This window comes from Macrobrachium nipponense, chromosome 4 (assembly GCF_015104395.2).
Source record: "Macrobrachium nipponense isolate FS-2020 chromosome 4, ASM1510439v2, whole genome shotgun sequence".
NCBI lineage: Eukaryota > Metazoa > Arthropoda > Malacostraca > Decapoda > Palaemonidae > Macrobrachium > Macrobrachium nipponense.
The window spans coordinates 115,668,464-115,691,006 of record NC_061100.1 but is presented as its reverse complement, the minus strand read 5'-3'; the positions used below and the strand labels follow the sequence as shown (position 1 = coordinate 115,691,006).

The following is a 22,543-nucleotide window of genomic DNA, read 5'->3' as shown; positions in this document are numbered from 1 at the left end:
AAGTGGACATAAGACCACAGAAGTAGAACGATTTGCATTTCACATTCATTCTGTGAACAAAGATGCACAAAAACGTCTTATGGCTCAAATAGAAATCAAAGGGAATCTCACACCCATGCAAATAGAGACACAGCTGCAGATGTGACTATAATTTCTGAAAGAGTAGCATAAACGATACTTAACCTAGTGATAAGACCTCAGACTAAGTGCTCAAAAGTTATAGTGGTACAAACATAGAAGTAGTTGGTTCATCACAAGTGAAAGTTTAGTACAAAGATCAAGAGATAATCGGTAAGTTACCATTGACAGTATTCAAGGGTCAAGGACAGACATTATTAGTATTAAATTGGTTAAGATGCATAAAATTAGATTGGCCTAGTATTCCAAGGGTTACAGGTACAAAACTAAGAACCAGCAGTAGAAATTTCATTAACTAATCTTCTATCAGATTACAAAGAAGTATTTGAAGACAGAGTAGGAACGGTAAAGAATGCACAAGCAGTCTTAGTTTTAAAGGAGAATGCTACTCCTAGATTTTCTGCTCCAAGGCCAGTTCCATATGCATGGAAAACAGCTGTGGAAACAGAAATTAGAAGGTTAGAAAGTGAAGGCTCATGGGAAAAGGTAGATTATTTAGATTGGTCTACACCATCAGTTCCAATTGTTAAGGACAACGGTCAAGTTAGGTTATGTGGAGATTACAAGGTGACATTAAATCCAAAATTGCAAGTAGCACAACATCCATTGTCAAATCCTAAAGATATGTTCGCAACTTTGTCAGGATGCTCAGTATTTTCTAAGATAGATCTTAGACAAGCATTTCAACAACTTTCCATGGATGAGAATTCCCAAAAGCTATGTAGTGTAAACACACATTTAGGGCTGTATCGTCCAAAAAGACTTCCCTATGGTGTTGCTAGCAGTCCAGCAATATGGCAGCAAACAATGGACAAAATATTTGCAGGTATGTCAGGAGTACTCATTTTCATTGATGACATATTAGTCGCTGGCAAAAACAAAAAAGAGCATAGAGGAAGGTTACGTGCAGTTCTAAAGAAACTAAAGGAACACAATATCAAGGTCAACCAGAGTAAATGTATTTTAGAAGTTGACTCGGTAGAGTATTTAGGCTTTATTGTAAATGGTAAGGGTATTCATAAGACTCAAGATAAGGCAAAGGCAGTGCAGTCAGCAAAGTTACCAGGAAATGTCAAGGAATTGCAATCATTTTTAGGTTTAGTAACATTCTATGTAAGTTTCATTCAAAACTTAGCAACAATTGCTCACTCAATATACAATTTGCTGAACAAAGATGTAAAATGGAATTGGACAAAGGAATGTCAAAATTCTTTTGAAAGAATCAAAGTAGAAGTGACATCACCCACGTTCCTAGTATATTATCAAATGGATTTGCCAGTAAATTTGGTTTGTGATTTCTCAAACATAGGATTAGGTGCAGTACTAGCACATGTAATGCCAGATGGTACAGAAAAACCAATAGCTATTGCCTCTAGAGTATTGAACAAGTGGAGAGAAATTACTCACAAATAGAAAAGGAAGCATTATCACTAGTGTATGGAGTAAAAAAGTTCCATATGTATCTGTATGGCAGGAAAAGGTTCACATTTGTAACAGACCTAAAACCATTATTGATGATTTTAGGTCCAAAGGCAAGTTTACCGACGTTAGTAGCTGCAAGACTACAACGTTGGGCAATCATATTAGCGGCATATGATTACAACATAGAATATAGACCAACATCCAAGATGGGTAATGCAGATGCTTTGTCGCGATTGCATGTAGACAAAGCACCAGAACAACATGCGGAAAGTATTCTTTTGATTTCTGCATATAATTTACCTTTTACAGCTAAGGAAACCGCACAAAGGTACAAAGAAAGACCCAGTACTCTCAAAAGTAGTGCAGTCTAATAACTGGCAGAGATATTTGTGCAGAAGATGCCAATTGTAAACCATACAAAGAAATTTGGAACGAATTGAGTGTAACACAAGAATGTATTTTGAGATGATCAAGAGTAGTGATTCCAAATGCATTAAGGAATAGAGTTCTATCAGAAATACATGCAGACCACCAAGGTATTGTCCGATCAAAGTCAATTGCTAGAACTTAGTATGTTGTATATCATTTACATTCAGAAATTCCTTAAACTCCTGTGAAGTAAACTGTGGGCCATTGGCTGTCACTATTCTTTCTGGCAAACCATGCATTGCAAAGATTTGCATGAGTGATCTTATAGTTGCTACCGATGAAGTTGTTTGCATTGGTATAACTTCTGGCCACTTACTATATGCATCGACTAATAGCAGATATGAATATCCTAAAAATGGACCTGCAAAATCTTTATGTACACGTTGCAACGGGTATCTGGGTAATTCCCATGGGTGCATTCTTGTTGGTTTTGGGTTATTCTGTTGCAATGCACAATTCATACACTTCTTAACCCAATTTTCAATGTCCCTACCAACACCTGGCCACCAAACATAGGGTGACCATTCATTTGACTTGTTGAAATGGAAAGCCGCATGCATAGCTCCTCCTCTTCACATTAGAATGCACTCGGTCACTTCGGAACCTCCTTGTGTTAATGGGGATTAAAGCTACTGAAAATATATAAATGGCCTAATTGTAAAATAACTTTACTTTGTATTTTCTGACTTAGGTTTTAATCTCCTTGTGTATTTTTTTGGTTAGGGGTATTCATACTCTTGTATAAATGTAACTTTATATAAAATTAAATTACTGAAATGTTAAATAAATTTTGTGATAAGTCATTTAACGAGGTATTCCCTTTCCTGATTGTGTTCTGATTTTTTATGATAATAATTAAGTCATTTCCTTACCATCCCTTTAACCTTGAGTTCCTTGAGTGTGGGACAATAGATTATTAATACCGCTCGATTTTTCTGCTAAAGCAGACCCAAAATAATGACGACAAAACATTATCCAATGATTTTCCTGAGATGTTTCATTTCAGAGTTGCGGATACAGTTCAGCAAATCAACTAGCAACCAAAAGTTTGGCAAATTTACAAGTTACAAGGATTAGGATGTCTCAAAGACTTGTTAGTCCATTCGAGGAGAAATCGCGTACTCACTTATCTGTAAGAGCAGGTTTTACTGTGCATTCACAATGTCCTAATGATTTTGTCTAGCTTTCTTTTAAACTCTTCCACTCTGTTGCTGTTTACAACTTCTGGTGGCAGTTTATTTCACGCGTCACGTATCATGTATGTAAAGAAGTTCCCACAATGGGATGTGTTGTATCTCTTCAGTTCTAGTTTCCATCCATTATTCCTTGTCTGGTTTTCGTTTAATGTAAATAGGTAACTGTCTACTTTTGTTATGCCTTTCAGTATTTTGAATTCAAAGGGTTCTTCAATCTATTTTTCAAAGGGGTCATCAATTGTTGAGTTACTGAGAGGTTGGCAAGAGACAAATAATAATAAGACTATATTCACAATAAAAATAATGAAAATCATTAGGTTTAAAAAATAATCCGGCGTAGCGCCTACTTGAATTAAACATTACGAGACTGAAATAAAATAACACAATTTACTAATTTAGAATTTTTTAGTCCAGACTGACAAAGAAGAACTAGAGTACATATGAACGCAGTTTTATAGTCTTTGATTTTATAAGTTTTTTCAATCAAACTGCAGATGCGCTCACTAGATTTGACACTTCTCTACAATGTTAAGTATATCTTAGTTTTACCAGACAACTGAGCTGATTAACAGCTCTCCTAAGGTTGGCCCGAAGGATCAGATACTTTTATGTGGCGAGGAACCAACTGGTTACTTATAGTAACGGGACCTACAGCAGCTTATTGTGGGATCCGCACCACACGAGAAATGAATTTCTGTCACCAGAAATAAATTCCTCTGATTCCTTGCTGGCAGAGCAGGGAATCGAACTCTGACCCTGAGATCCGAGGTCAAGCATGTAATCGACTCGTCCAGCGAGGAACTACTTTCCTTACAGGAAACTATCAAAGTAATAGGGTTGTCAAATGCTAGAGATCTCCTTGCATTAATATGATAAAGACTAAACATATCGTCAAATCTCAGATTTCCAAGAACGAAAAGGGGGGAAAAAAAGGAGACGAATAAAATTAATTTTCTAACAACTCTTTCATTTCATTTTGGATTAATGTTTTAATAGACTCACCTTACTATACTCATGCGTAAAGAACCCTCAATCAAATGAATTCGAGCCATTTACTATGAAAAGCCTTAGCGCAGTTGTATCGCCGAAAAGGGGATAGTGACTGATGTGTTGCATGACAGATCATGAACCCAGAGGAGGGAAAGGCTTGAGAACACAGTGGAATAGATGAAGGGAGGACAGCGTATAATGCTGTATGAAACTCTCAGCCGGCCGAGGTGGCCTGTGTTGTTGCGGTGCCAGACACACGATCATGGTTAACTTTAACCTTAAATAAAACCAAAACTACTGAGGCTAGAGGGTTGCAATTTGGCATGTTTAATGATTGGAGAGGGGATGATCAACATAACAATTTGCAGCCCTCTAGCCTCAGTAGCTTTTAAGATCTGAAGGCGGACAGAAGAAGCCATCTCAATGGTTTTCTTTTATACGGAAAAATAAAAACACTCCAAAAAGGCTCATTGACAAAAGCGATCGAGACTAAGGATTCAGTTGAGGAGAAGAAGAAGCAGGAGCCCTGCTTCCTTCCTGGAAGGCGGCTCCAGTTTAGGGATTCACTGTCAGAGGTGCCCCGCCTCCCTCTAGGAAGATTTCCATGGGGAAAGTGCTAGAGATCCTCCTCAAGGGATACCTTGTTGAGGATGCATTAGTCCAAGTCCCCACGATGAGGGTCTCCTCCGAGGATGCTTCCTATAGCCTGGCAGGACCCTGCTATGAGAAGGGGTCGCCTCCAAAGGGTGGCCTGGCGGCTCCCTCTTGATAAATCCCACTTACTAGAGAAGTCAAACGAGTTTGTCTAATTATTTATCAAAAACTATTGTTCTTTCATTGCACTACACGATACACCTACGCGATCAAGAAAAGGAAATGTACTTATACCCAAGACTATTGACAGTCATGGTACACGGATATGACACAGCCTAAGTTTAAAAGCAAAGCTTATGGTTGAAATTCGGTGTAGGGCAACTGAAGCTGCCTCTTAGTTGATCCAGCCAGCAAAAATACAGACAAATCCCTTAAGCTATGCAAAATGTAATTAACATAAGTTATTAAGTGCCGCAAACCTCATCAACTAATAACATTTGAGTATTGGAAATTTACTGAGCTTTCCTTGACAATGTATCCTCTCCTTTGCAAGATTTATTGAGGAGCTTTCTTTCCTGTATGTATATGTGTGTGTATTAATATATATTATTTTTATATAAATATTATATATAGTATAAGTTATTATAATATAATATATAAAAATTATAAAATATATATAATATATAAATATATTATATATACATATATATATATATATATATATATATATATATATATATATATTATATATATATATAGAGGGTATCCATAAAGTGCTTTTACAATTTAAAAAATATACAAAAGCCATTGATGAGATATCTTAATCAGCTTTATTTTATGTACTCAGCAGTTATCAAACTTTTTAATCACATTGCATTCGTCTATTTTAGGTACCCTGCTAAATGAACCCCTAAAAAGTGGCTAATTCTCAAGAAAAGGCCCAACGTGTGTCATGGTTTATTGAAACAAAATCGGATATGCAGACAGCGAAACTACAGAACTATGTATGGAAGAAATCCACCATGATGTCCGTCAATTCGTGCATGGCACAAGACATTTATGGAGGCAGTGTTGGTTACAGGGAGGAGTGGGCGACCAAGAACATTTGAGGAAAATATCGATCGTGTAAGACAAGCCTTTGATAGTTTCCCACGAAGTCCATCCATACTGCTGCCAGGAGCTTACAGCTACCACGTTCGACAGTGCACAAAATCCTACACAAGAACTTGCGATTATACGTTTACAAAGTGTACCTCATACAGGCACTCGAGCCAAAAGATGAACCAAGACGAAAAGAGTTAGCAATTAACATGTCTGAGGAAGAAACGTTCATTAACAGAATTTGTTTATATATATATAATATATATATATATATAGATATATATATATATATATATATATATATATATATATATATATATATATGTGTGTGTGTGTGTGTATGTATGTATGTACGACTACTTTTGTACTCTCTTTAGGAAATACGTAAGTGAATTGAAAAGAATCGTAAATGACTACTTTTAAAAAGGAAAGATTAAGTGGTTCTTGTGCAAGAAAAACGAATAAATACACGTTCTGGAAATACGTCTGAAGTTTTATTACGATTATAACTACTTTATTTACATGATATATAGTGTATAGTATTATATATTTACGTACATGCACCGGCAAACATGCATAGTAGATTTTATAAAGACTTTGGTGTTATATGCATACCATTAAAACATCTTTACCGCATTTCTTAATCACGTCTTTCACTACTATATGCATTGCTCTTTCAGTACATGATTACGTTCGCAGTTTTACCTGTCACACTATCACAGACAACTAAGTGTTAGGAAGCATATCAGTCCCGCTACAAAAATAACTCTTTAACGAAGGTGAACATATTTTTTTTTTTTTTATAATTATCGACTTTCTTTAAACGACGTCATTACGACTCGGTAAACATTCGTGGTGCTATGAGTTATGATATTCAAGGTGGCTACGTAACACTAAGGAGCGTCCCGATTTCGGCACACAAAGTACATGAAATTCGATGTTAGCGTATGTTCCCCGATTTGATGACGTCATGTCGAACGTTGATGGCGTTGGCCTTATGAGACAACTTTTCGTTAGCGTCTAAGTTCTCTTGCTTGAGTCTTTGGAGTCGCTTCTTCTTGCGGAATTTGTTGTGGGGTCTGGCTCTCGCCCAGAACTTGTGCGGAATGTGCCTCTTCTGAAGAAGGTGCGAGCCGTTCTGGACTGCGGGTGACACGGCGGTGTCGTTCAAAGCATTCTGGCTCTCCTCGAAAACTTCTAGGACTCGTTCGGGGGACCGAATGCCGAGAATTCTGCAGGGAAAGGGAACAACAGCGTTAGAGATAATTGGATGGAGCTTGGATAAGCAGTGAAGGAAGGGAAGAAAATTGGTTAGGGAATTGTGATTCGAGCTGCACCATCTTGCTTATTTTTCGTGTATGAACTTTCAAAAGTCGTTTAAGAATCTTGAGACTGATTTTAAAATATAGGAAACTGTTCATGGAATGTGACTAATAAAATGATCAAGTTGTTAAATAATTTGATACAGGTTTCATTACAGATAGTAGGAATCATATTGTATTTCCTTTACTCTCCCTTGACAGAGAGCAAATGTTTTAGAAAGAAATTGTTGTATCTTGAATAATCAACGAGGGAAGGAAAGATAAACAAGAGATTAGAGAATAATGATGCGAGCTGCATAATCTCGCCACTTTTTCGTTTACGATTTTTCTAAGATTTACCTAATAATCTTGAGAGAGAGTAAAGTATATAACTCAAGTAGTAATTAATGCAAGCTGGATAAAGCCCTAATGAGTTCTGAACTGAAGAAAACAAATTCAGACCGAATGCCAATGGCAGATGTGGTCTCATCAGCATTATATGAGTTGAGACCGTGTACACAGTGAGACGTGATCTAAACAAAGGGAAACGTGTTACTTCATCTGACATTTCTTTCAATCCAAATTTAATATGTTTACATGTAACTTCAGGTCAGCACCTAGGAGGAAATGCAGAATGTTTAAAAGTCATATTGTACTTTATTTCCTATTGAATATTTCATTCATTCTGAGTGAAAATAACTGTGGCATTCGAAGATGGGCTCCGTTATATCATAAATACACTCTTCCTGATTGAGAGATTATAGTTAATGAATATGGCGGACTCTGGAATCTCGCGTAACAGGTTAAAGGAAAAATTGCAAAATCTGAACAAGACACCCCTCGGACTCTGATACATTCACAAAGGCGACAGTGAGGAAGGACAACTATTGCGTTTTCAAGCTAACCTGGAGCATCAGGTGTGAACACATACTCCTCAAGTGATGCCTTTTAATGTTCTTGCTAACATCAAGACCAAGGACCAGCCTCAAAATCGATGTTGGAAAAATAAAATCTATCTTAATCAAAAAGTGTGACGCCCAAAAGACTTAATTTTTCTGGTAGCGATGGCCCGAATTTTATTTGCTGTGACAAAATCATTGGCACAATTGAAATCGGATAGGGAAGAGTCAACCAGCTCTCAGCTCATTACAGCCGTCATCTCTAGACGTGTATTATTTCTGCATGGTTTTGCAATACAAATCTACGTATATCAGTTTTTCCGTGAGAGAATGAGAGATTATTAGGTAAGTCTATGAGTTCATTCAGAGCTGGAAAGTAAATTGAGAGTAGGTAGGTTTGAAAGGTATGACAGGAGGAAAACCTCGCAGTTGCACTGTGAAATCATTGTTAGGAAAGGGTGGAGAGCAAGATGGAAGAAAGATGATGTAAATGGAGGTACGGCTAAAGGAATAAAAGGGGTTTCAGCTTGGGGCCGAAGGGACACTGCAAGGAACCTTCAGTAATGTCTACAGTGTAACCGGTGAGGTACACTGACGGCACTACCCTACGGAGTCTTTGAGAGAAGGTAACCAAAATTACTCATTAGAAAAATGGTGATGGCAGATACAGGAGATCAACTGATTCTTGTTGCCTGAGCACATAATGTGAAAGGTCAATTCCATGAGTTATGTGGCCAATTTTACTATCATCTCAATCTCTTTCTTTGCGCTGATGGCTTTTCTGTTACGAGACCTGTTTATTCTTTATAATAATTCCTCTGTCTGTCTGTTCACCCCCCCCCCCCTCCTCTCTCTCTCTTAACAAGAGCACAAGAACACTGGAATCTTTACCCGTGTAAAAGAGGGGATCTCGTAATTTAAGTCTAACATTCAGTATAAGAAAGTGGCTTAAGATTATTTTCCCGATTCCATTTCACCTGTCTCTACAAATAAATAATCTTTACTTGTTTGTGCATTACGTTTCTGATACATTCATACGAAGTGCAGAAAGCTTCAGGGGAGGCTCCACGTTTCCTGATGAATCAATGGTCGCGCTTATCCTTTCTCTCTCTCCCCGCAAATAAGAAATCAAAGAGAATTGCCAAGTCTGGCGGAAGAGGCTATTTGGCAGTAAGCAGGAATGGAAAATTTGCAGAACAGCCGTCTCAGGGCTATACAGTAACAAGACAGCGAGGAAGCTGGATTTCCAAAGGGCTTTTAAAGGATATCTGACAGCTCTCACTCGGTAAGAACAATACCCAGACAATAGCACAGATGATGAACACAACTGACACCAAAGGAAACTTTGCAACCATTTATAAATGGGTGGTGGTGTAAATAACGTGATTTTAAGGAGAAAATGCTGTGCAATCTTCAACCCTTTACCACTCACGAACAGTAGCTAGAGCTGAAACCTTTCATTCACAAATACTTTCGCTGGTAAAAAAAAAAAAAAAAAAAAAAAAAACAATCCTCTCCGAGATTTCCATAGGTCGGGTCCAACAGGACAGCAGGCTGACTGGAGACTAAGAAGCCCTTTGCAGCTTCCAAGTGCTTGAAAGACAAGAGCAGTACGATGAGAAATCAAGTGGGTTGCTAGATGCATAGTTCGCCTGAAGGAAAAAGTGCCGAAGACTGCCATTTTTCTACTAGTACCCGTGGAAGGAAATTGTCCAGGGTTTATAACAGCACAGTTGGTTTCTTCATCTAAATTAAAATGTTAAGTATTTGAATAATTTCTAAAATACCGCATCATACACGGCGAATACAATATTACTCTCAGATGGAAATTGTATCAAAATGTTTCAGGAACACGTGAACTGTAGAGAAATATTGTAGGCACTAGGAATCTCTGATTCAAGAGAATTTTCACTGAAAAACTAGTATACTACTTTTTTTTCAAAACACGGTCAATTTATTTCATCAATATATTTCGAAACAAAACTGTTAAAGCTTACGTATTGTTTGTTTGTATGGTGTTTTTTACGTTGCATGGAACCAGTGGTTATTCAGCAACGGGACCAACGGCTTTACGTGACTTCCGAACCACGTCGAGAGTGAACTTCTATCACCAGAAATACACATCCTCGCCTCCTAAGTGGAATGTCCGAGAAACGAACTCGCGGCCACCGAGGTGGCACGCCAGCACCATACCGACCACGCCACTGAGGCGCTTTAAAGCTTACGTACGATGTGCGAATGAAACATGGTCCCAAACATCCTACTTGAATGTAATAGACAATTCCATACCTTTGTCATGAAATGTGTCAATTCTAAATTTCAACTCCGAAGTCTAAAATTAGACTTTGTAAAGGGGAAGGTGGGCAGAGGGACTCACTTCCTTTACCCTGCGTGAAGGGTAAACAAGTATGGGAATTTATATTGGAAGATACGTACCTTTGTCCTTGTATGACACTGTATACTTACGAAAAGACAGAGAGAGAGAGAGAGAGAGAAGAGAGAGAGAGAGAGAGAGAGAATTACGCCATCGAAAGACTCTTAGGAATTATGATATAAGAGCACTCTTCCCAAGAAATGCTCGTGAATTTATATTGAAAGATACGTATCTTTGTCCTTGTATGACACTGCATACTTACGAAAAGACAGAGAGAGAGAGAGAGAGAGAGAGAGAGAGATTACGCCATCGAAAGACTCTTAGGAATTACGATACAAAAGCACCCCTCCCTAGAAATGCTCGTGAATTGTTTCCGAGCTTGATTTGTTTCCTTACTTCTCAGGAACGCGCTGGACCGACAAGAGTAAGATGCACATGAAGATCAGGATCGACATCAAAAGCACACGAAATCTGAAAAGAAGGAGTCCTGTGAATGTCAAGTATTTCGTTACTAACTTTAAAAATGATACACTTCAATATGAAGACAGACACACAGATACAGATGAATAACTGGCCACTCAATTATTTCGAGGCTAATAGGCAATTAGGAATCAGACCTCTACTGTATTAACAGCAAGATTAATAGGAGCAAAAACAAAAACAAAAATACGAAGTAAGTGAAGTTTGTGTTTCTGTTTTCCTCTTTTCTTTCTTTCATTCATAGCAAAAATATTCAAGAAAAATCTCTTGTTAAGGAGCGCATGCACAGACATCAAATTCAGAAAAGCTTACGAATAGTTCACAAAATTTCCATGGAGAGTCTTAAGCAGTTTGTCCAGCGTCTTATTATATATATATATATATATATATATATATATATATATATATATATGTATATATGTGTGTGTGTGTGTGTGTGTGTGTGTGTCTGTGTGTCAATGAACGGAACTTTCTTAATAGAAATTACGCAAGAAAGAGTTATCACGTTGTATATATATATATATATATATATATATATATATATATACATATATATTATATATATATATATAAATATATATGTGTGTGTGTGTGTGTGTATATATATGTATGTAGTATATATATATAAAATATATATATATATATATATATATATATATAAATACATGTGTGTATAATATATATACATATATACGTAAAATATGATCACTCTCTAGCGTAATTTGTCTGTGTGTGTGTGAGATATCTGTCTATTTCTGAGCAATTGTAAAAATTCCTTCCACCGTTGATTATAAGCTAAATGAGTAATTTTGTAACCACTCTTTCCATGATCTTATATTTGCCATTGACTTATACCTCGCAGAACATTATTAGCTCAGTAATATTTACCACAATGAAATTGTTTCACTTAACCCATTACCATAGCATAGATGAACAACGAAAGGAATAATATTTTCTGAAAGGCGAGAAACAAGCAGCACTGATATTCTTATATGATAACAATATTGCAACCTCTCAAAATGCCGGTATTTGTCAAAATGAGTGGAAAAATTTACCGGATACTTCTGGCGTAAAATAGCTTCCCGTGATGTTCTCGAACTGACCAAAAAGATGAGACCATAACGTGTCTTCCTAGACTAGCCTGTGGAATGGAATGGAATATAGAATTTGGGTCAAAGGCCAAGCACTGGGACCGATGTGGTCATTCAACGCTGAAAGGGAAATTAAGAGTTGAATGGTTTGAAAGGTTTAAAAGGAAGAAAAACTCGCAGCTGAATTAGGAAACATTCGTTAGGAGAGAGTTGATACCGAATGAAGAAAGAGAATACGAACAGAAGTACAGTAAAAGGAATGAAAGAGGTTGCAGCTAGGGGCCGAAAAGGGCCCCTGCAAAGAACATTAAGTAATGCCCTCAGTGCCCCGGTTGAGGTGCACTGACGGCAATATCCCCTTATGGGGGACAAGTCTGTGACCCAGTCGTCCAAATTCTGAGTGTAATATCAAACATGGCTGTAAAACAAATTATTTTCTCTCGATAATCATAAGGATGGGAAAGATAACCTTATCAGTAGCCCTACTTCTCCCTGCTAACGTGTGGCATAGAAAATAGGTTGCGTATTATCAAGTGATTCAATAAGATTTATCCTATGTAAAAGGGACTCTGGGCAGAAAACCAGTCCAAGAAATGATCAAGCGAATGGTGTACTCAAGAGTGACACCGGTCGAAGCCAACAGGTGTTCCAATTTGACATGAATATGATAATACGTAAATAATACTGTCGTGTAACCCATTGGGGTTCTCCATTTCCCAGATCATAAGTTCCACATACAAAATAGCCCAAAGACTATGTGACATCTTTAGCCTCAGGACGCCTAATAAAACCATACAGCTTAAGCTAATAATAAAGTTATTATCATCGTCATAAAGGATGATCTTTTAACGAGGATATTGCGTCCTGTAAGTTTCTAGATTGTTTCCACAGATGTGCAATAGATTACGTCAACTTCTAGACTTAATTATACAAAACTAATAACATTCATAAGGAACTCTTCTGCCACGCTAATGCGTTAACCACGAGGTCGTATGTCAATGTGTCTTTTGGTAAATTGTTCATGGAAATTAAGATAATTCTCATGAAAATATAGGACAGACTGCCCTGAATGCATAACAGATATATATACCAATAGGACGCCCTAAAGACGATATCTCGCGAAGCTTCAAGTTAAACCATCAAAGAGTTAACTATACTGTTTTTTCCATCTGTCCATCCGCCTGTGGTGGTCGCGCATGGCAACACTGCGTCCCGTGCTTAAATAGTTACGGTATGTCCACATTTTAGGTAAATAAAAGGATATCTGGGTGTACATTTGCAACTGAAAAGTGTTTTAATAATTTACTGTATGCGAATTATACCGTTAATATTCGAAATAGGATGTTATATAAAGCCCGGGACGCAGTGTTGCCATGCGCAAACACCATAGGCGGATGGACAGATAAAAAAAAAACAGAGTATAGGTATCTTTGAACTCTCTGCTACATAATCATTATCGTAATAGCATTTCAAATAGTCTTAAATGAATCTTATATGGGATAAAATTGAAAGATGTAAGGTTTTATCCGCCGAAAAGATTTGTCTTATATCTTCAATACTTTTGGAGATATTAGCATTTGAATAGCGTTAGGGGCTAATGTGATTTTATGCAATTTTAAAAATAGATCTTATTTGGGGGGAAATTTAAAGATGTAAGGTTTAATCTGCCGAAAGGAATTTTCCTTTATCTTCAATACTTTTGGAGATATTAGCATTTGAATAGCGTTAGGGCCGGGCCGTCAGAAATGACCCGGTTTCCAGTAAGGCTTCGCTTCGTTCGTAATAAATGGATGACACGAATCATGAACTGCTAAACAGACATTCCTATGAGAGCTACCGAGATTCTCTTATTTTTACAATAATGACGGGGAAAAGTCTTTAAATGGAAAACAACTTTTGTATGGCTTAATACTTCACAACGTGAAATGCAAATGTTTCTAATATTCTGTCCTCTCCTCCCACATTCTACCTTCTACATGTGGACCCTCAAAATATCTCGTAGAATCCTATGAATAACATCAGCCAGTTCTCACCTATAGCAATGATACTACAAAGTCCTGACATCTCATCTAACTCAGATACGTTTACTTCAGTTAAGCTGTGAAGGAGGGCCTTTAATTGTGCAGTCTGTATTATTTCCTATAGGAATTTAACGTGAAAAAACAAACATTTTACTTTTGACTATATAGGACTATAGTAGATTTACATCAGCCGTGCATTTGATGTCTAGGCCAGTACCATACGACGCTCCTGATTGGCTGTTGATAGGCCAATGACAGTGCTGGAAACTCCCAATCTCTCTCGAGAGTTCATATAGGCAGGATATATGTTCCAACTCTCCTGAGGGATGTTTTTGAAAGACGTATCCTTCAGGAGAGGTGGAGCATACATCCTGCCTATGTGAATTCTTGAGAGAGACTGAGAGTTTCCTGCCCCGTGATTGGCTTATCAACAGCCATTCAGGAGCGTCGTTAGGGACTGGCCTAGACATCAGATGCACCGGTGATGTGAATCTGCTATTGTAGGATTTACACAAAAAGCGAGGAATCATTTGTCATGAGTGGGTGCAGTTCCATTATCATTTACATGCGGATGCGTGAAAAGAAACGAATGGAACCAAGGGAATTTATGACGGTGATTCGATCCCATGGGGGGACGAAATTATTATCGACTAAAAATTCCCCTTCGGTACATATATGAAAATATATCAATTCCGAGGTAGAGCGAATTAGATATTAAAGGACATTTGTAGCTCGAATGATTTATATGAATCACGGTGATGTGATAAGTATTCATGGTATATATATATATATATATATATATATATATATATTATATATATATATATATATAAGAGCCAGACTTGTGATAAAATAGTTAGCTACTCAACAATGAATTCATTATTTGAAATATTTGGCGTATGAAATGATTGGGTATTAAATACATTCACTGTGTAAGCCAAGTGATGAAACTGTACAAGGAGCTTTGCAAGATATTTTCAGCAAAACCAAAAGTCAAAGGAAACAAAATTAGGAAGTGACAGAAGGATTATTTAGAAAAATTATTATGTATAAGAACATGGTTTGAAACATTGTACAGAAAACTGGACCAGAAAAGACGACGTTAAATAGTAACCATATAAGTATGAAGTTTACACATACAAAGTAATCTTTACAAAATGTTTAGAATAGGTGACCAAACTTTCAAAGGTTTGTGGAAGACTTTTGATTACACTTGAGGCAACATTAATCTCAGATACGAAAATGGCTTTTATATCATTTGATGCCCATGAAGACGCACAAAGCACAGGGTTACTGGAGAAAAGGCTTTACTTTACGTACGATCCTAATGTGCTGCGCCGAAGGCTCCTCTATAGGATATTTGAAGATAACTTCATATGATGAAACCGGTTTGTGTGTGTATATATATATTATATATATATATATATATATATATATATGTATATATATATATATATATATATATATATATATATAAATTATTATATATAATTTGTGGATTATTCACGAGAAAGTGAACCCAAGCCTGTTCAGGAAACTTATTAGCACTTCACTGGTTCCTTTCGCGTCCTTTCGGAGCTCAAAAGTATATTTAATTAAATAATCTTTATTAAATATATCGCAGTTTATCTTAGTCCCTTTACATCAGGGATGGAACCGTGTGAATAACACTTCTGCGGCACCAGCTGCTTCAAACACCTGCACAGAAAGCTCACCATCAGTACGTCGACACTTGCACGTATTCTCGTAATTGAGCACTCCTAAGTATAACCTAGTTTAATGTATGCTTGAAAGAAGACAGCCTTTGACTACATTATGGTCAATGCCAATGCATTTCGGAAAATTTGGCCCATATTTCTTTCAGTCATGTACATATCTTGCAGGGTGTTCATATGTATATGTATATATATACTATCTATATATATATATATATATATATATATATATATATATACACACATATATATATATATATGTGTGTGTGTATATATATATATATATATATATATATATATATATATATATACTAAATATACATATACATACCCTGCAAGATATGTACATGACTGAAAGAAATATGGGCCAAATTCTTCCGAAATGCATTGCCATTGACCATAATGTAGTCAAAAGCTGTCTTCTTTCAAGCATACATTAAACTAGGTTACATGTACGTATATATATATATATATATATATATATATATATATATATATATATATATTATATGTGTGTGTGAATAAACAACCTTTGATGTTGAATGTCCTGTTCTACCGCACCTTCCGATATAGTTCAGATTAGCAAACACCTGTTGAAATGACTGAAAGTGAACATGTGTTACCACCCAAAAAATTTTTTTTGATGTAGACAATCCAGAAGTTTCGACATATACACCTAATCCTCCTGTTTTAACTACACTGTCAGCACACCCATTAATGCAAAAATTGTGGCATTTCCTTACATGACGACGAAGGTGTATTGCAATCTCTTTTGGACAGCTTAACTGCTGTTATCCCAAGTAACAGCTTTCATTCTACCAAGGGTATTTGTTTCCTACGTGGGAAATTGTAAAGGGTCTCTCTCTCTCTCTCTCTCTCTCTCTCTCTCTCTCTCTCTCAAATAGCACCTGTAACTTTAGTTTCAATATCTTCGGTTCAATTTCACTTCATTTCTGCCGGTGTGTTTTTGGGTCCCTCTGTCCGTCCTCCTTGACTCCACCAGGAGCCCCAGCTTTTCGTTTTTATTACTGTTTATAGGTTTCTTGAATGAATCGATATCCAGTGACGTATCATAACTATCAGAATTATTATTAATACCAAAGACTTGAGAAGAGTCGGGAGAGCGGGGTACTGCGTGATCGAGGTTGCAACAGGACGAGTAGCCAGGTGGCATATTGCCATATTGTAGAAGAGTACCGAAAGGGAGTACCGAGACCTTCCCTGAAAATAGCGGGCCGCCATATCTTAAAAACTAACCATGGGATCTTCTTGAAAATAATCTCATTATGTTTCCTACACTCAATTTCTACGCACTCAAGCAAAACGTTAGTAACTGCCAACGGTTTTGGGCATATTCCTCATTAGTTTATAAAGAATGTCACTAAACCGCTAACTTTAGAAAGATCATCTTTCATCTTTTGACTTCAGTCGTGACAACAGACAGACGATACATCCCCAACATCCCACCCAGTACTAGACGGCGCAAGTCACAGATAGTGTAATTGTAATATGTTTGTTACTTCTGATTCTTCATCTAAATCTATTACAAGTATATCACTGTTAGGCTCCTGTGTTATCATAAGGACGGTGCCACCATTTACAGAAATCTCACGAAATCCAACATTCCTTTAACCTGTAATCAACACTGCAATACTCTTTCATGACTGCTTGAGCAGCTGCATTTTATAGTTTCTCATAAGACTCAGTGGGAAACCTTCCTTCCTTCCTTCAGGTGCTTTGTAATTCTTATTTTCTACTCATTTTCTGAGTATATTCCCCTGCCAGTGCTCTCGAGTTCTATGTGTACCTGAGAACTAGAAATGATTGGGTTCATTTAATACTTCTTTGTTCTCTTATGCGATTATCATAAGGTTTACCATGAACGCATAAGAGAACGACGAAACGAAACCATAATAACGTACAAAATATTATCGACAAATAACATACACAAACACATCAAAAGAAAATAAAGATGTAATAAACACTTGAGTCGCGTCAGCTCAGCTCGTATTCGGCATTTCGTCGAATAACTTGCGCAAGCAGCAACTGCTTTGTTTCTTTACCTATACATGACGATTAAATGAGTGAAAGGACGAAGTATAATTGAGGGCTCCGAAGCGTGATGTAAAACATGAATATCTTAAGAATTATGTTTATGCTTATGTTTAGGCTTATGTCTATGAAAAACTCAAAGGAATATGTAAGTTACACAGGATGAAATGAAAACAGAATCAGAAGCCTTAACTAGGAAAATAATATCTTAGGAATTCTAAAAAGCTTAGGACAAAACGTAGCAGCGCCTACAGTTGTATATATACATATATATATATATATATATATATATATATATATATATATATATATATATATATATATAATTTCACTAAAGTTTCCTGTTTTTTTCTTCGGCGTAATATGAAAAATAAGAAAATGATTGATACATGAAAAACTGGAAGGAATGTGACTGTCACCTACACGAGATGGGAAAAGTAAGAAGCAGTTAACCGGGAATTTTAAAACGCTTAAGTCAAAACGTAGTAGCGTCTACAATTTGTTTTGCTCGACAATATATGTTAAATAAACTTTACACATATGTTAATAGATAAACCTGGCTACTATTGATTCCTCCTCGGCGAGATAAGCTAAATAAGAAATTTGCTGCTAGATAAGGTAGACAGACAGTAACCTGGCCACCTTAAGTAATAGGTCAGAACACTTTCACTGCGCTCCACTTACTTGTCAGAGGCGTGGACGTACTTGAGAGTCCGTGAACTCCAAAGAAGGAATTTGAACACCGGCGGTGGAAGGTACAACATCACGTATGATATTTTCCGAAACAAAGTCTTTGTGAACCTAAAAAGAGAAGTTAGCGCTGTTGAAGTGTAACAGTGAAAAAAAAAGTCTTCGAATGACAGTCCTCCAAGCACTAAATAAGTTCCAGAGTTTGTTATTCTTTCTTTTACCCAACACCTACACTTACGTGTACATCCCATAACCAGGTTGTCGAATTTTCAGTGTTTTCTCCAGATTACGTTAGTCTTGATTAACCCGACACCCGAGAAGCCATGCTGTCCTGTTTTCGCCTTTTACAGTTCATGTCGACAATAACTTCCTCTCTAAAACCATGCTTTGTTCTTGTGTTCCCGCCACCTCATCCAAAGAATGAGTGTCTTTCTAAGCCCAAATCTACCGCTGCTTGGCGAACCTCATTCTTGTCATGTGAAGGTCGTTACACTCGTAATGCAGTACAAGACACAATGCAGGGTCAAGTCTCGGTTTGGAAGAGTGCAGCAGTTGTCTTGAGTAGGCTGCGAGCAGCAACACCACCAGAGACTGGGTTATCACTGCTGCTCTGCCAGTCTTACAGGTGTGTTGCGAGAGCAGGAGGAGAAACTAACCAACGGACGCATAAGTGACCCAACGACCGGAGTTGCCTCACCCACCGGAGCTCTCCCACCGCTACGTTTTTTGCTATCGCTTGTCTTATTCCTAACTCGACGTTTACTTTCTGTTCCCTTCGTCCGTCTTCCTCTTCTACATTTTTATTATCGTGGACAAGCCTTTCTCCCCTGCTTCATCTTTCCGCACCACGTAAAAAAAGAGGCCTACGATGCACTTGATAAATGGAACATTATGCCTCCGCTCTCATGCCTGTCATCGTATCTCTTGACTTCCTGTTCTTAAACCTCACTCGGGGTTGTGTATGCATACGTACTGTACTTCTAGGTACCGATCATAACTCATTTCTGGCAACGCTTAAGGTCAGATGGGTGGAAACAGAAGCACTGAAGTCAGAGGCAACATTTTTCTGCCTGGCTCTCTCCGAGAAAGACTATATGGGTGTGCGTAGGCGCGTGTTTTGTATGTGAATGTGTGTGTGATAGAGATATTGAGAGGGAGATGGTGGGTAGGAGAAAGAGAAAGAGAGGAACAGACAGGCGGACAGACAGAATGGTAAAAGTATGTAAGCAGAAGTCAAGCTCTATGATGCTTCATAGAAAATATTTCGAATTTACATTTCAACTTTACCTCTCCGTTTGAACTCAAACAAATTTCAATTAATATTGCATCAAACTTCTTTTAGGGAAGTAAAACCACATAAGCAAGGGTCTTAAATCCAATTAATGAAAGTAATCGATAGGGAAACTGAAGGGAAAGGAAGATCATCGATTCAAATGTGAAAAGAATGACCAGATACCGAAAAAGGATTAATACGCTACGGTTGGAAGTTGGCTAGAGGAGAGAATGTCAATGCCTGAGAAACTCTCTACGAAGTAGGCCAGCATACGCTTTGAGATGAGAGAATGTTAATGCCTAAGAAATGCTCTACCAAGAAGGCCAGCATACGCTTTGAGATGAGAGAATGTCAGTGCATGAGAAATGCTCTACCAAGAAGGCCAGCATACGCTTTGAGATGAGAGAATGTTAATGCATGAAGAAATGGCTCTAACCAAGAAAGGCCAGCATAAGCTTTGAGATGAGAGAATGTTAATGCATGAGAAATGCTCTAACAAGAAGGCCAGCATAAGCTTTGAGATGAGAGAATGTTAATGCATGAGAAATGCTCTAACAAGAAGGCCAGCATACGCTTTGAGATGAGAGAATGTTAATGCATGAGAAATGCTAAATAACAAGAAGGCCAGCATACGGCTTGAGATGATGAGAAATGTTTTTAATGCCGAAGACAATGGCTCTAACCAAGGAGGCCAGCTAAGCTTTTGAGATGAAGAGAATGTTAATATGCCATGAGAAATTGTTCTAACAAAAGGCCAGCATAAGCTTTTGAGATGAAGAGAAGTTAATGCAATGAGAAATGCTCTAACAAGGAAGGCCAGCAAGCTTTGAGAATGGAGAGAAATGTCCGCGCATGGAGAAAATCTTTACTAAGTAGGGCCAGCCATAAGCTTTGAGATTGAGAGAAATGTCGCGCATGAGAAATGCTTTACTAAGTAGGCCAGCAATAAGCTTTTGAGATGAGAGAAATGTCAAGCGATGAGGAAATGCTTTACCAATAGGCCAGCCAATAAAGCTTTGGAGATAAGAGATGTCAAGTGCAATTTAAGAAATGCTCTAACCAAGGAAAGCCAGCATAACCCATTTGAGATAAGAGAATGTCAGTGCATGAGAAATGCTCTACCAAGAAGGCCAGCATACACTTTGAGATAAGAGAATGTCAGTGCATGAGAAATGCTCTACCAAGAAGGCCAGCATACACTTTGAGATGAGAGAATGTCAGTGCATGAGAAATGCTCTACCAAGAAGGCCAGCATACGCTTTGAGATGAGAGAATGTCAGTGCATGAGAAATGCTCTACCAAGAAGGCCCAGCATAAACCACTTTGGAGATAAGAGAATGTCAGTGCATGAGAAAGCTTTACCAAGAAAGGGCCAGCACCACTTTGAGATGATGAGCGAAGAAATGTCAGTGCATGAGAAATGCTCTACCAAGAAGGCCAGCATACGCTTTGAGATGAGAGAATGTCAGTGCATGAGAAATGCTCTACCAAGAAGGCCAGCATACGCTTTGAGATGAGAGAATGTAAATGCCTGATAAATGGTTTATGAAGAAGGCCAGCATACACTTTGAGATACGTGTGGTAAAAGAGAGAGTGAACACTGGGAAGCAGATGATGCAAGGAGAGGATAGCAACTTAGACTTTTTAAGATTGCGAAGGATCTTAGTTGGAGCAGCTTTTATTGTAAAGTTACACGTCTAGCTCCTTATTATATTGCCCGAGGGATTTGTTTTTATATTAGAATTAACAACTGGGAAACAGTGAAGTTAAAGAGCTTGGACAGCCAGGTAAGAAGAGACAGAGAGGAACGTGTGAAAAGTAGAAGGCAGTTCAGCTGGAGCCGAAGGGTCTCTGCAATCACGTTTAATACTATCTACTGTGTGCCACGCAATACACACTGTATGTGGTACTCCTGACGGGAGTGCAAGCATGGAACCGGCCTCACTGCTGAACACTCCACCGCATTGTCAGTCATGAAAGTCTATTAATGGCTCTGCTAACTTCGGTAAAGGCACTGCAAATTCAGCGGTAATGTAAGATGCGAGCCATTTTCAAGAAATCTTATTTACGTTACCGTCGCATAGTATTCCACTTGTATACATATTCAGCGTAACTTCATGTAATAAATTGTACATATTCAGTTCAAATTCACTGTAAAAGCACGGTCTTCAGTAGATACTCTTCCTCAAATCATAAGCACACTATATCTCCAATAAACCTCATTACTTTCTCCTATCACTGTTGATCTTCGCACCTTAATGAGGAAGATATTTGGTTGATGCACATTTCAACTGTATCAAATTATAACTGCCTCCTGTGCTATTTAATCTACAACTGATTTCGACAGCAAGGGGGTTTCATACCATTTTTTTTCTCGCTTACGGTGTATAAAAAATTTTCAGCAACACAAAGACGAATTTTCTATATATATCCGTTTCCGCAGAAAGACTTCTTTTGGATCGTGAATTATTCACTCTTCTCTTTACTTCCGCACAAAACTCAATTCCAGGTATCTTATTTCATACAAGGCCTATGTGCTTTTGTAGAAGCGTTTTGAAGTTATCATACAGCTGACACCCGAGGTGCGACAGCTGTAATGTATAACACAGGTGTTGAAATCTGAGCGTCAGTAACTCGTTGCCTTTTACTTAGTTTGCTTTTTATAGAAATTCAACATCGTGGTTTTCATTACATGAAAAATTTCTAAAATTACGTATTTCCAAGGAGTAAGTTATAGAAAATATTGAGAAATTAACGATAATCCTTATCCACGCAAA

The 22,543-nt window shown here is 37.6% G+C and overlaps 1 protein-coding gene across 3 annotated transcripts; it reads right to left on the bottom strand.

The window, feature by feature from the left end:
• Positions 1 to 6,342: 6,342 nt before the first annotated feature.
• On the bottom strand, positions 6,343 to 22,088 carry LOC135211077 (uncharacterized). 3 transcript variants are annotated; one of them, XM_064244135.1, is made up of 4 exons: positions 22,021 to 22,088; positions 18,488 to 18,604; positions 10,841 to 10,915; positions 6,343 to 7,102 (listed from the first exon to the last, which is right to left on the bottom strand). In XM_064244135.1, the coding sequence occupies exons 1-4, from the start codon at positions 22,050 to 22,052 to the stop codon at positions 6,811 to 6,813; spliced, it is 516 nt and encodes a 171-aa protein (XP_064100205.1). In that variant the 5' UTR covers positions 22,053 to 22,088; the 3' UTR covers positions 6,343 to 6,810. The 3 variants fall into 3 exon arrangements, with proteins under 3 accessions (XP_064100205.1, XP_064100206.1, XP_064100207.1); XM_064244136.1 differs by lacking the exon at positions 22,021 to 22,088 and adding an exon at positions 18,957 to 19,796; XM_064244137.1 differs by lacking the exon at positions 22,021 to 22,088 and adding an exon at positions 18,732 to 19,794.
• Positions 22,089 to 22,543: the final 455 nt, after the last annotated feature.